This window comes from Cydia amplana, chromosome 15 (genome assembly GCF_948474715.1).
Source record: "Cydia amplana chromosome 15, ilCydAmpl1.1, whole genome shotgun sequence".
Taxonomy (NCBI): domain Eukaryota; kingdom Metazoa; phylum Arthropoda; class Insecta; order Lepidoptera; family Tortricidae; genus Cydia; species Cydia amplana.
The window spans coordinates 14,946,050-14,958,934 of NC_086083.1; the positions used below are offsets into that span (position 1 = coordinate 14,946,050).

The 12,885-nt window shown below is 36.2% G+C and overlaps 1 protein-coding gene across 1 annotated transcript; it reads right to left on the reverse strand.

Annotated features, from left to right (window-relative positions):
* Positions 1-564: 564 nt before the first annotated feature.
* LOC134654616 (BLOC-2 complex member HPS5 homolog) lies at positions 565-11,937 on the reverse strand. Its single transcript, XM_063510081.1, has 6 exons — positions 11,764-11,937; positions 9,689-9,799; positions 8,152-8,274; positions 7,057-7,161; positions 1,723-3,924; positions 565-883 (listed from the first exon to the last, which is right to left on the reverse strand). The coding sequence occupies exons 1-6, from the start codon at positions 11,857-11,859 to the stop codon at positions 566-568; spliced, it is 2,955 nt and encodes a 984-aa protein (XP_063366151.1). The 5' UTR covers positions 11,860-11,937; the 3' UTR covers position 565.
* Between the last annotated feature and the right edge of the window lie 948 nt (positions 11,938-12,885).

Genomic DNA, 12,885 nt, shown 5'->3' on the forward strand with positions numbered 1-12,885 from the left:
TGAGATAACTTTCCGGTCGGTCCTACATCTATTGTCAAGTAGCAGTACTGATAGTTCCGCTACTCGATGCTAGATGTAGACACTGAAATTAATAGTCTAACTGATGTATGGAGTGAGCACTCTTGTCTTACTATACTTATTTCTCTATGGTACTACCATTTAGCACCTATTGCAATAATGCCCCTTTTCCGCAAGAACGTCACATTTTATTTGCATGGACACTACAGGAGGCTGATAATTTAAAGTGTTATAAGATTTTTTTATATCAAAAAGCAGTTACAGTTAGTTTATTTAGAAAATATTTCAATGTTTACGTATAATATTTGTTCTTTTCATAGTATTTTACGTGACCTCAGACAAATGCCGCTCGCTAAAAAGCAGTATTAGTGACGTTCACAATCAAAAGGTCCACTTTGTCGCTTACCATAAAGACGAAATTTTCTTGTATCTTTATACGAAAAACCTGTCACGCCGTCCTTATGGCAAGCGACAATGGTACCTTTTGATGGAGAACGTCACATTTTTCGCATTATGTATCGAACTATATTGTATACAATGTACATATTTACTTAGCCGTCGGCAAACAATCGGGGCACAATTTAACTTTATTAACATCTAAACAAGCGCCATGGAAAATATGGCCACACCGAAACACCCAAAGTCCGCCATCTTTGATCAAAAACTCATTCTGCAACGGCAACCCACATAACGCACAGTCCGTCGCCCCGTTATTGAGTGTGGGAATATTGTCAATAATTATTGACAGCGTGTCAGTAATGTTTGAAGGCTTGAGTCCCCAGTGTGGGGATTTCGCTGCTATGATGATGGGTAGTGCTGTGTGCTTGATGTCCCCGTTGACAGTTGTGCGGAGAATTTGACAGATCTGAAATGAAATTGACAATGCGTCAGTGCCTTGTAATGTAAATAATAAAAAGTTTTAGATATCGAGTGGTCTACAAAGACGCATAATGAATTCATATAAATATAACAGCTCAAGTAATAGCAATGTATAAATAAATATTATAGGACATTCTTACACAGATTGACAAGTCCCACAGTAAGCTCAAGAAGGCTTGTGTTGTGGGTACCCAGACATCGATATATACAAGGCGTTCAGCCACTGAAAGTGGGGTGGGTACACGTTGTATAGGTCATACTGAGCAACTTTTACTATGGGACCAACCCCGTAATCGCGAAAAAGAAATTGACACTCCCATACAAGATATTAAACATCAGCCATCCAAAATGTATGGGAGAGTCCATTTTTTTTTGTGGCTGGTGTAACACGTTGTATAATACACAAATACATAGAAAACACCCAAGACTCGGGAACAAATTTCTGTGCTCATCACACTTATAAATGCCCTTCAGAGATAGTATCGATGTATGACACTCTATACCCTCAATATTATTTACAGTTCGGCAATAAATAATGACATTGATTGAGGGCGCCACTAGCATAAGCAGGCAGCAGGAACCTATATAAATTATGCTGCATTCATGTGATGTGAGCAAAAAAACAAGCTTTTATAGTATTAATTTGTCCCGTACGTGTTTGCCATTATCAACAAAATCAGGTATTGTCTGGCAAACCATTTTGTCAATATAAAAAAGCGCAAAATTTAAAATATGTATTACATACTTTTCTTACCTCTACATACCTTTTTCTACTGACAAAATTCGTTTGCCGAACTATATCAATATAATTACAATAAAACTTACCTCATTTCTCACATCCTCGTACTCATAAGTGTTGTACAACACCTCAGTTAGCTGCGTCACTACAGTACTGTCATACTTTTCATACAACGACACCATCAAACAAGTATGATAAAACTTCATACTGATCTCGCCCGCCGCGATCAATAATGAATGTCGCTCCATCAGTTTTATAGCATTCCTTCCACCCACTGACTTGATCATCATCGCGCCTAAATCATCCCAATTTAATGTATCTTTTACGTTTATATTGTCAAATTTCTTATTGCAATTTAAACACAAATTTGCGTAAAGAGTCACGTACAATTGTATAGTACGATCCCATGTGTCTAATGTGAATTGGGGGAGATATGAGTGGAGTAAGTTTTCATCTAACATTTGCAATAATATCCGTAAAACGTTTAAAAGATCTTCGTTCCGTCGTAGATACAATATCTTTCTCCACAAATACGGCATTTTTTTGCAAATGTCGTAACACTGGTCTCTAGTTTGACTCGCCCATTGCTTTTCTACAAATTCATCTATTAATGCTGAAAACATTGGTTTTTCATCAGTTTTCGAATATGGCAAAGGAAATCCGCATTCGCAACCCATTTCTGAGACTTTTCGAGTTTTTAAATTCACTGTTATACAGGAATCAACAAAGTATTTGTATAATGTTTCATCTTTTAATATCGCATCTATATATTCAGCTTTCTTCGATGATAAGTTTAAATAAGTTAGGAATATATTGTGAGGTGCATATTTTGATTCTTCGCTAGCTCCCACGGATATGCAATAATCTTCCAGCAATAACATAAGCCGATGGATTTCACTAATATCACAGGAATAGTTTTCTACTATTGATATTAAATTCGATTGTTCTTCTTTACTAACTAAACTTAGTCTAAAATATTGATACAGCGATTTACACACTTTATCATCTAGATTTTCTATTTTATTGTCTATCTCTATGGCCTTTGGACTAGACTCTTTGTAAATAATATCTTTGTCTACTTCTATAGGAATATATTCGCTAGGATCTTCTTGCCGCGGTCTCCTTTCTGGCAATTGTACCTCTTGTATATTCTGCTTCTCAATACTGAAATGTTTCATTTTATCTTCGAAGCCTTCCCATTTCTCTTTCAATTTCTTTTTGCTAGAATTAAGTTTGTCAGTCACTGTGACACCTAAGTCTTTGAATGCTTGTAACGCTTCCGGTGTCAGATTTCCAAATTTATTTTCTTCATTAGATTTACTTTCATCGTCGGACAGACAGGTCTGAGCATGATAAGTGTTGTCAACAACAAAAATGCCAGATTTCATTTGAGTCGCATCTTTTAAACTGTCAATTTTATCTAAAACCTTTTCTATATTTTTGATCGCGTCTGCTGGAAGTTTCTCTCTAAGACCAACTAAAATGTGCAATTTCGACGATAAGTTACTTGAAAGCAAGTAATCACTAAACAAGGCACATATTTCAGTACAGAGAGCATATTTTTCATCGACATAGCACTTTAATAGAAACTTGTCAATTTTCAAATATTTCAAATTCACCAAAGCACCATTGCTAAGCCAAATATACAGCTCGTCATTATATATTTTGCAATCAACTATATCTTTATATGTATCAAACCACATAGTATCTTCAACGTCATCGACATTTAAAAAATATAAAGCGTCTTTTTTGAAACTAAATATGGCACTCTTTATATTAAAAATTTTGGAAAAATTCACCGACTGTCCTTCAGTTTCGCTTGTATCTTTATCTAAACACAAATTTTCATTATTATATGATTCTAAAGTGACTACTTCGTAATTTTTAGCTAAGCAATGTTTAAACTGATGTGTTCTTCTAACTGTACCGTCGACGGTAGCCTCCCATAATCTAGAAGACGGCCTAGCGCAATATATGAGAGTATTCGCTAATTTCTCTCCAACGGAAAAACCAGCATCATCATCAACAATATTATACTTTTTGACTTCCTTTACATCTTTGGCGTTTTCTATGGAATTTTCAACATTATCCTTAGTAACGAAACAAGCCCCGAACTCCCCATCTCTGAGTTTCTGTCCGATCTGCCTGTATTGCTCTTGGGTTGTGTTGCAGACATAGCATCTGGTGAGTGTCGACACGAGCAGCATGCAGTCCCGCATGTCTAGTTGACATATCCGGGAGTCTAAACTCATTATGGTCTGTGACGAACTTTGGAACATCGTCTTGGCCTGAAATGTGAATAATGCTAAGATTAGAATAAGTTCAGTAAGTTTGAATAATATTTTGTATATGGTAGTTTTAAACCAAGTGGCGAATCGTTAGTGTACATAAGTACCTTATTAGATTAAGGAAGCCACAAAAAAATTCAATTAAGAATATACATAATTAAACTGGTAATATTTTGCTTTACGATCTATTGTAATTGATTGCAATAATAACTTTATTATGATAATAACATAACTTGTATAATAGGTACCAGGGTACCTAATTTAAAAACGCATTATCTTCATTCCTTCACTTTTTTTAAAGATTTAATTTAAACATTGGCAAAATCTATGTTTTAATTTGTTTAAATAAAATTAAAATTATTTAAAGACAATACAGTTCTTTAATGTCGAACCGAAGGACAAAGTACTTTTTCTCAAAAATGGACTGCAAAGTCGACGTTGCCGGTTAAAAAATAGGTCGCGAAGTGCGTAGTTTATGGTCATTCAAAAAATTAAAAAGTTAAAAACATTGCAGTCTCGATTTCGGGACTGCAATGTTGCATACAAATTCCATTATTTAACGAGTTCCAAACTTTTTAAAACTTTAAATGGCCATATCAAATGAAGGCATAGGTCCATTAAACAGCCAAACAGATGATCAGCACTTATTATAATACGTTGGCGTGTATTTTCAGCAGAAAAACACACTTCTTTTTTTTAGGGTTCCGTACCCAAAGGGTAAAAACGGGACCCTATTACTAAGACTCCGCTGTCCGTCCGTCCGTCCGTCCGTCCGTCTGTCACCAGGCTGTATCTCAGGAACCGTGATAGCTAGACAGTTGAAATTTTCACAGATGTATTTCTGTTGCCGCTATAACAACAAATACTAAAAACAGAATAAAATAAAGATTTAAGTGGGGCTCCCATACAACAAACGTGATTTTTGACCGAAGTTAAGCAACGTCGGGCGGGGTCAGAACTTGGATGGGTGACCGTTTTTTGCTTGTTTGCTCTATTTTTTGTTGATGGTGCGGAACCCTCCGTGCGCGAGTCCGACTCGCACTTGGCCGGTTTTTTTTTTAAAGGCGGCAAGCAAATCTTTTTAATGGTTTTACTTTTGCCTGTGAAAATTAGAACGTTGTTTCTGTAAAATATTTCTATTTCTTGCACCATTTTTGAGAAAAGCACTATATATGACTCGGCTGGAAGGCTACTTGCTGGCTTCGGATTTAATTAAACGGACTCCCAAGGTCGTCCGTTTAAAACGAATCCTCAGCCTGCAAGTAGTTACTTCCGAACCTCGACAATAATGTACTATTATTGGGATCCCTTCTTGACTATGTACCTACTACTTTTAGGTGCCTACTTTATTAAACAGGTATAGTATTATGTTATGATTACATTATCAATGCTATTAAATTACAAATGCGTACTAACATTGTCGACATTAAATGCAATTCATTGTTGAGTCACTTATTGACATGATAATGTATGCAGATGGCATGAAATTGTACACTATTATGACAATCAATATCATGCTACACTGTACATGTACTGCGCAGCAAATGTAAAACATTTTAACATAAAGATGTTACCTATGGAATAGTACTGCTATGAGTTAATTTAAACTGTCTAGGCCGTTCGGCGTTTCGAGCGATGGCGCCATACCTTTGGCCTAGTAGATGGCGTTACTTTTTCATATTTAACAAATATCAGTGAAAGAATAAGGATCGAAGTCAAATGGCGTTCTAAAAGTTTTAATCTTCTGTCGAAAGATGGCAGTAAATGTACTGTGTCTACATAATTTACCATGACAGTAACTCTCTATACACTCTATTCTCTTTGCCGCTACATAGTAATTGGCCACCTTTAACAAATCAGAAACAAACAAGCCAATAGAAGCCTTATTGATAAAAGTGGCCAATTACTATGTAGTAGCAGTGGAAGTTAACCCTTAAATGCATAGTGATGCATTTATACACACAACATAAACATCAAATGTTATGCATTATTAAACAAATTCTATTTGTTCTTGTATATTATTTCAATAGTAAAACTAATAAATTTTCCGAATTATTACATAAATTTACGCAGTATTTTAATTCATAAAAATTACATTTGTTTATAGACGAAATGTCGGAAAATTTGGAAAAACCTGGAAGTTGATGATTTTTAGTATGTGATTTTGGGCAGATTTTTCGGGGTTTGTAATTATTTTATATTTACAAACTTTATCATAGGAACATCATAAATAGTGTACCTTTCTGATGGCAGTTAAGATTTTTCCTATACCCTTTACAAATACCTATATATTTCCAAAAATATGATTTAGCCTATGCAACTTTTAACACTGATTTCGCAGTGAAAATCGATGATATAATTTTTTTTACTATTTTTTCTAGAAACGGCAAACAATTATGTGATACATATATTAATTTCGGCCAAAAAGAAAAAATCATGCATTTAAGGGTTAATATCAGTCGCGATACTATAAACTGAAATAAATGCCATATAGGGTAATTCGCCAGTAACTGGCCACCGGCCAATAACTGGACACCCTAAACTAAAAAAGCGGCCAAGTGCGAGTCGGACTCGCCCATGAAGGGTTCCGTATTTAGGGAATTTATGACGTATTCAAAAAAACTACTTACTAGATCTCGTTCAAACCAATTTTCGGTGGAAGTTTGCATGGTAATGTACATCATATATATTTTTTAGTTTTATCATTCTCTTATTTTAGAAGTTACAGGGGGTGGGGGACACATTTTACCACTTTGGAAGTGTCTCTCGCGCAAACTATTCAGTTTAGAAAAAAATGATATTAGAAACCTCAATATCATTTTTGAAGACCTATCCATAGATTACCCCACACGGGTTTGATGAAAAAAAAATTTATGAGTTTCAGTTCTAAGTATGGGGAACCCCAAAAACTTATTGTTTTTTTTTCTGTTTTTGTGTGAAAATCTTAAGGATCAGAGGATGCTGGTTCGATTCCAGCCTGGGGCACTGGAGGCCTTGGTCACTTTTTCTTAGTATATGACATTTACTTCATTAATTTATATAGTAGTGTTTCTACTTGAAATAAAAACGAATTAAAATATTTTCTGAAAATATTTTTTTTGTTCTAATACTTCTAATAGCTACGATACTTACAATGAAGCTGTGTAGGTGTAAGACGGATATCCGGCCAACGTCGTCTCCGGCGAACAACATGTTGCCGCTCCAAGCCATGGCGGTGACCTCGTTGCCGGCATGCTCCTACAATAAATACTATAAATAAGAACTAAAAAACTTTTTCAGTTCTCATGCTCAAAAAGTGCACCTTTATGTCGTGTGTAGACGACATAAAATCGCATTTTATGCTCTAGAGCATAAAAGTAAAATTTTCTTCTAAGACTAAGGTAATCGGTCTCAACAGCCAAACAGTTAAAACATATTGCACAATTTTACTGAGTAATAAAATTGTGTAGATGACAAAACTTGTTATATTATTTAATTTTTGCTACAATTTATTAGAAATCCGTATTTTATGTCATTAAATTTAGTAAATCACATAAAATAGGAGTCGATTATCGTTCAAAAATGCTCCGAAATGTTTGAATTGGCAGAAAACCAAGCGTCTGAAACTCTGATCACATGTTAAAATTAAAAAAAAAATTAAAAAGTTAGTTGGCGGGAATTGGTTATGTATTATGTTCTTTCGCTTTACGACAATTTCGTGGTGTAAATTGCCGTGAAAAATATAATTATTTTCCTCGCAATCGAAGTGAAAAGCAGCATGTACAACAAGGGCATAAATGTCCATTATACCCTCGTCTACTATTTGGTCTTCGCTTCGCCCACTTCGACCAAAAAATTGCCTCGGGTAAAAATGGGTCACTTTATGCCCTTGTTGTACAATCTACTATAACACATTCATTGCCACCGAGCCAAACAAGACATCGGCGCCAGGCCACAAAAATCTCATCCTATAAAGCTGTTAGTACCACGATCCCGACTATCGGGTCGTCCGGCTTGGGAACGAAATCATAAAATATCCGATAGTCGGGTTTTCGGCACTGAATATGTTAACCAGCGGCGGTAGCACTAGCACGGTCGCATTTTTATCAATAAAGTCAATCACTGGTCAATGAAACCCGTGCGAAGCTGGGGCGGGTCGCTAGTTACAAATAAGACGTTTTTCCTTCCGCCGCCGACCCAAGTCGCGCAATGTCGTGGCCAAGCCGGTTTAACACATTGTATTTTTACCTTGGAAGTAACGGTGTGAGCGCACGCTTGGTCGCAGTCGGTGACAGTCACAATACCTCTCCCGTTCGCGCAGGCTATGTGTTTCTCGTCTTTAGATATGGCCACGCGTGTGATGGCGCCATCCTGAAATAATGTTACAGTGAGCACAAAAGTGCAAGCCTTCGAAGGGCAGAGGCGAGTGAAACTCGACGCAAAGCGTGACGAGTTAAAGGCCCGACCACCTGCGGTCATCAACTACAATTATGTCGGAGGGGTGCTGACCTGCGGTGAGTGCGGTCGTGCATTCACTGCAAAGATAGGCTACGTCAGCCACCTAAGAGCCCACGATCGTCGCTCTCAATAACCAGTACAACCCCAGTCGCCGTGGTCGAAACCGGCCAGGAAAGGATGATGATACAAGGCGGGGCTGAAATATTCGCCGCCTAAGCTAGAAAAAAAAACTATGCTACTTTTTTCCCCATCTCTTTGGCAGTTTAAATATTGCCACTATTATTAACGATTAATAATTGACCGAAGCGTAGCGAAGGTCTACGTTTTGACTCGGGCATTTTGCTTTTGTATGTCCGGATGTTCTCCTCTACAGGTCGCAATTCTTAACCGATTGTCGTGAAATTTTGTGACCGAATTCTATGACTAAATAAAAAATTTTGTCGATCCGGTTTTTGGAAGTTTTTCAAAATGGCGGAGTCGTGATAGCTCCCGCCTAAACAAATAGTCGTATCGGTATCATAAGAGTCTTTTCTTTTTGAGATATGTTTATAGATTAAATGGCCAAAAATTCAGAAAATTTGTATCGCTGGTTTTGGCGGTATTTAGATATTTAGTTTTTACTTGAGAATGAGTAGCTAAATTTCGTCAGCTTTAGTAAGAACTATAATGGCGTATTTTGCAAACGTTCGCTTTTTTGTTTGCATCGGGAGGTCCCTGGTTCCATCCCCAGTAATTGTATACTGCTACATAACTTTTTGTATTTTTTTTATACTTTTATTTCGTATAGTTGTTTTTTATTTTATTTTTTATTTTGAAAAAATGAAAAATTTTGTATTTTTTATTTATCAAGCACGGGTTAAGCGTATTCGTTTAATTTTTGTTTGTAGCTTTATGTAGTTTTTAATTTTTTGTTTATATTACATGTACTATACCTATATTTTAATAAATATTTTTGCCATACATTTATTCAGTTTTAAGCTCTGCTCGCGAGGTCTACAGCTCACAGAGCCACTAGTTAACATTTACTTTAATACTCTCTTTCATTTTTTTTCTAAGGCCGATAACTTTTCAGTCACCCCTCGTATAGTGATGGCACCTTTGTTACCATCATCATCTTCTTATTTTTCACTATGTTTTCCTTCACCAAGAAGCGATCTTTGTTACCATAGAAATCACTACGCAGTATAAAACAAAGTCGCTTCACAACGCAACAGCAACTAAACATAAACATGACGCCAATAACGACTAAAACTTCAAGTGAGTGAAACCATTGTCATGTAAACAGTTTAAAATATGTCTCACGAAAGTTTAATTTCAAATAAGTTACCTTATTTGGAATGAGCTGTACGAATTCACACGGAGTCCTATTGAAGATGTAGATACCTCCACTGGTGGCTCCAAAGGCTATCAGCGACTTCGATACATCAAAGCATGTGTACTGTAATAAATATTTTTATATAGAAACAACCATACCCTGGAGTTTTAGGTGCGGGAACAATTTCATGTATATTACAACTTTGTTTATTGTAAAACAGTTACCAAACTGTGAAATTAAAAGAGGTAGTAACTAGTAAGCACCCAACACCAAATATGCTTTGAAATGTCAAAATAGTTTCTGTTTTACAATTTTTATTTAACTTGTCCGATCCCGCAACCCGAAAACTAATTTTGTCGTTGTCTCCCAGTATGGCTCACATTGGAGCCGTGGGAGTTGAAATTTTGAATATCGTGGGAAATCTGGAAAATTTATTTACGGCTCCTATTTGAGCCCTTGGGATATGACGGGTTAAACCTAGGAGAATAGAAATAACTCAATATATTTGGGTGAATTAACTTTTCTATCAAACAACAAACACATGTCATAAAAAGCGGCCAAGTGCGAGTCGGACTCGCCCATGAAGGGTTCCGTATTTAGGCGATTTATGACATATAAAAAAAAACTACTTACTAGATCTCGTTCAAACCAATTTTCGGTGGAAGTTTACATGGTAATGTATAGGCATCGGAGTTTTTGTCGCATGGTAAGACTAATAGCAAGCTATGGAGTCGACATTTGCCATAAATGTAAACTCTTATTCATACTCATACTCATTTATTTAATTTATCTTAAAATGCCTTTAGAGCGGTCAGTCGTGTATATTATCTTAGTCAAATTATATAAAAAAAATATTTTTCTATTACATTATGAATTCATAACTTCAACTATTTTAACATACAACTATACAAACTACATCGCTGCGAAAGACCTAATGTTATGTAGGTACTGACCGCTGATAAAATTGATTCGACCAAATCGCACATCTGATTAATCTTTACAATTTCTCGTTTAAATAAGTATGAAAGTATAGACGGACACATGTTGAAACGTAAAATATCTTTCAAGTAAACAACTAATCAATGACAGTAGTGATAGAATTAATTCATAACTTTTTTAATTGCGGAAGGTTATTTTCTTAGGTGACAGTTCCATTCACTTTCGGCTCTATTGCAACAAATGAGGTTTAATAAATTAAACTCATATACGTAGTAACTATTTAGTAATCTGTTCTCATATTAAATAAAATTAATCATGAGTATGAGTATGAATAAGAGTTTACATTTATGGCAAATGTCGACTCCATAAAGCTATGGAGTCGACATTTGCCATAAATGTAAACAGCTTGCTATTAGTCTTACCATGCGACAAAAACTCCGATGCCTGGTAATGTACATCATATATTTTTTTTAGTGTTATCATTCTCTTATTTTAGAAGTTACAGGGGGGGGACACACATTTTACCACTTTGGAAGAGTCTCTCGCGCAAACTATTCAGTTTAGAAAAAAATTATATTAGAAACCTCAATATCATTTTTGAAGACCTATCCATAGATACCCCACACGTATGGGTTTGATGAAAAAAAAATTTTTGAGTTTCAGTTCGAAGTATGGGGAACCCCAAAAATTTATTGTTTTTTTTTTTCTATTTTTGTGTGAAAATCTTAATGCGGTTCACAGAATACATCTACTTACCAAGTTTCAACAGTATAGTTCTTATAGGTTCGGAGAAAAGTGGCTGTGACATACAGACGGACAGACAGACGGACAGACAGACAGACAGACAGACATGACGAATCTATAAGGGTTCCGTTTTTTGCCATTTGGCTACGGAACCCTAAAAATAACACTCAAAATTCCAAAATTTTGCTTTACAGTGAACTTTAGGGAATTTACTAAGAGCGTATGTGAGTGAATGTACATTTCTACGACTGATTTACGTATTCTAGGTTCTTTTTAATTTTAAAATGCAATAGGATAACATAAGAAATAGATCGAAAACAACAGGAGCAATGACATCAAACAGACGGGATCTTATAGGGCTTCAAATTGAACCTTTGCCAAATCCAAATCACTAATAGACCAACCTTAATTCGTTGTGCACTTTTTAACGGGAAATTTATCTGATCGGTCACTGGAGGAAGCTCCAACAGAACATACGGCGGCAGTTTGTTAGAAGACATGTTTACAAGCACATTTTTTCTTTTTCAAATGACACTATTCGCAATAATAAACATTACGCACGAATGACACATTTAGAACTGACAAACTACTAACAAGACTCAAGAGAGTCAAGAGTGACATTTGAACAGACAACTCAGTGACAATGACAACTGACATTAGATTTAGGGTTGCCAGGAAAAAACGTTGAAAATCTTAAATAATGGTACAGCGTCATAAAAAATAGAAAGTGACCATTCCTGGCCAAAAAAATTGTAACTTATATACAACGAAATTATAAAAAAAATTATACACTATTTCTCGAAAAAGGTAGAGTGAGACAAATTCATGCTACCTTACCTATATCACATTTTGTCAGTAAATATGAACAAAAAAACTCTACTCATCCCTTTCTTTTGGGTGCTAGTACTAGAGTCAGCTAATGAAAGTATGATTTTCTCTGTCTATGTTTGGCCAAACTATTGGTTTTTCAATGTAGAAAATGGCAGCATATACTTGAAAATTTTTGGTAGTTACATCCATTCATTTAGAGTTACGCGATTCAGCTCCTTGTCTTGTCCAAATGGTAAAAATCTTTATTTGAGGCCTTAATGTTTTGATTATTATCTTGACTTACGTACTGATAATGTTTTATATTTTAATGTTGTTTGTAACTTGATAATCGTCCCGTGATTCTTTTATATCTGATGAAAACATATACATTTATATTTGGTCAAACCAATTTGTTAGTATATAAAAACCACTCTATGAGCAGAGAGGTGTCCGGGGCGCGAGGGCCATGGTGTGTGGGGTCCCACAGGGGTCTGTCCTGGGTCCCCTCCTGTGGAACCTCGGTTACGACTGGGTGATCCGGGGGTCGCAGCTTCCACGCATGGTCACCGTATGTTATGCGGACGACACACTGGTGGCCGTACGGGGAAAGCAGCTGGAAGAGGTGCTCAGAAGGGCAGCGGTAGCGACCGAGCTCACGGTGCACCGCATAGGACTCCTGGGGCTTAGGGTCGCACTGCCGAAGACCGAGGCCATGG

Bases quoted from the DNA above. Each gene is read 5' to 3' on its own strand.
- LOC134654616 (XM_063510081.1), bottom strand. From the start codon at position 11,859: ATGTCTTCTAACAAACTGCCGCCGTATGTTCTGTTGGAGCTTCCTCCA. The intron at 7,162-8,151 runs GTAAAAATACAA...TATTTATTGTAG, and splicing joins CTCACACCGTTACTTCCAAG to GAGCATGCCGGCAACGAGGT. The intron at 3,925-7,056 runs GTAAGTATCGTA...TTCACATTTCAG, and splicing joins TACACCTACACAGCTTCATT to GCCAAGACGATGTTCCAAAG.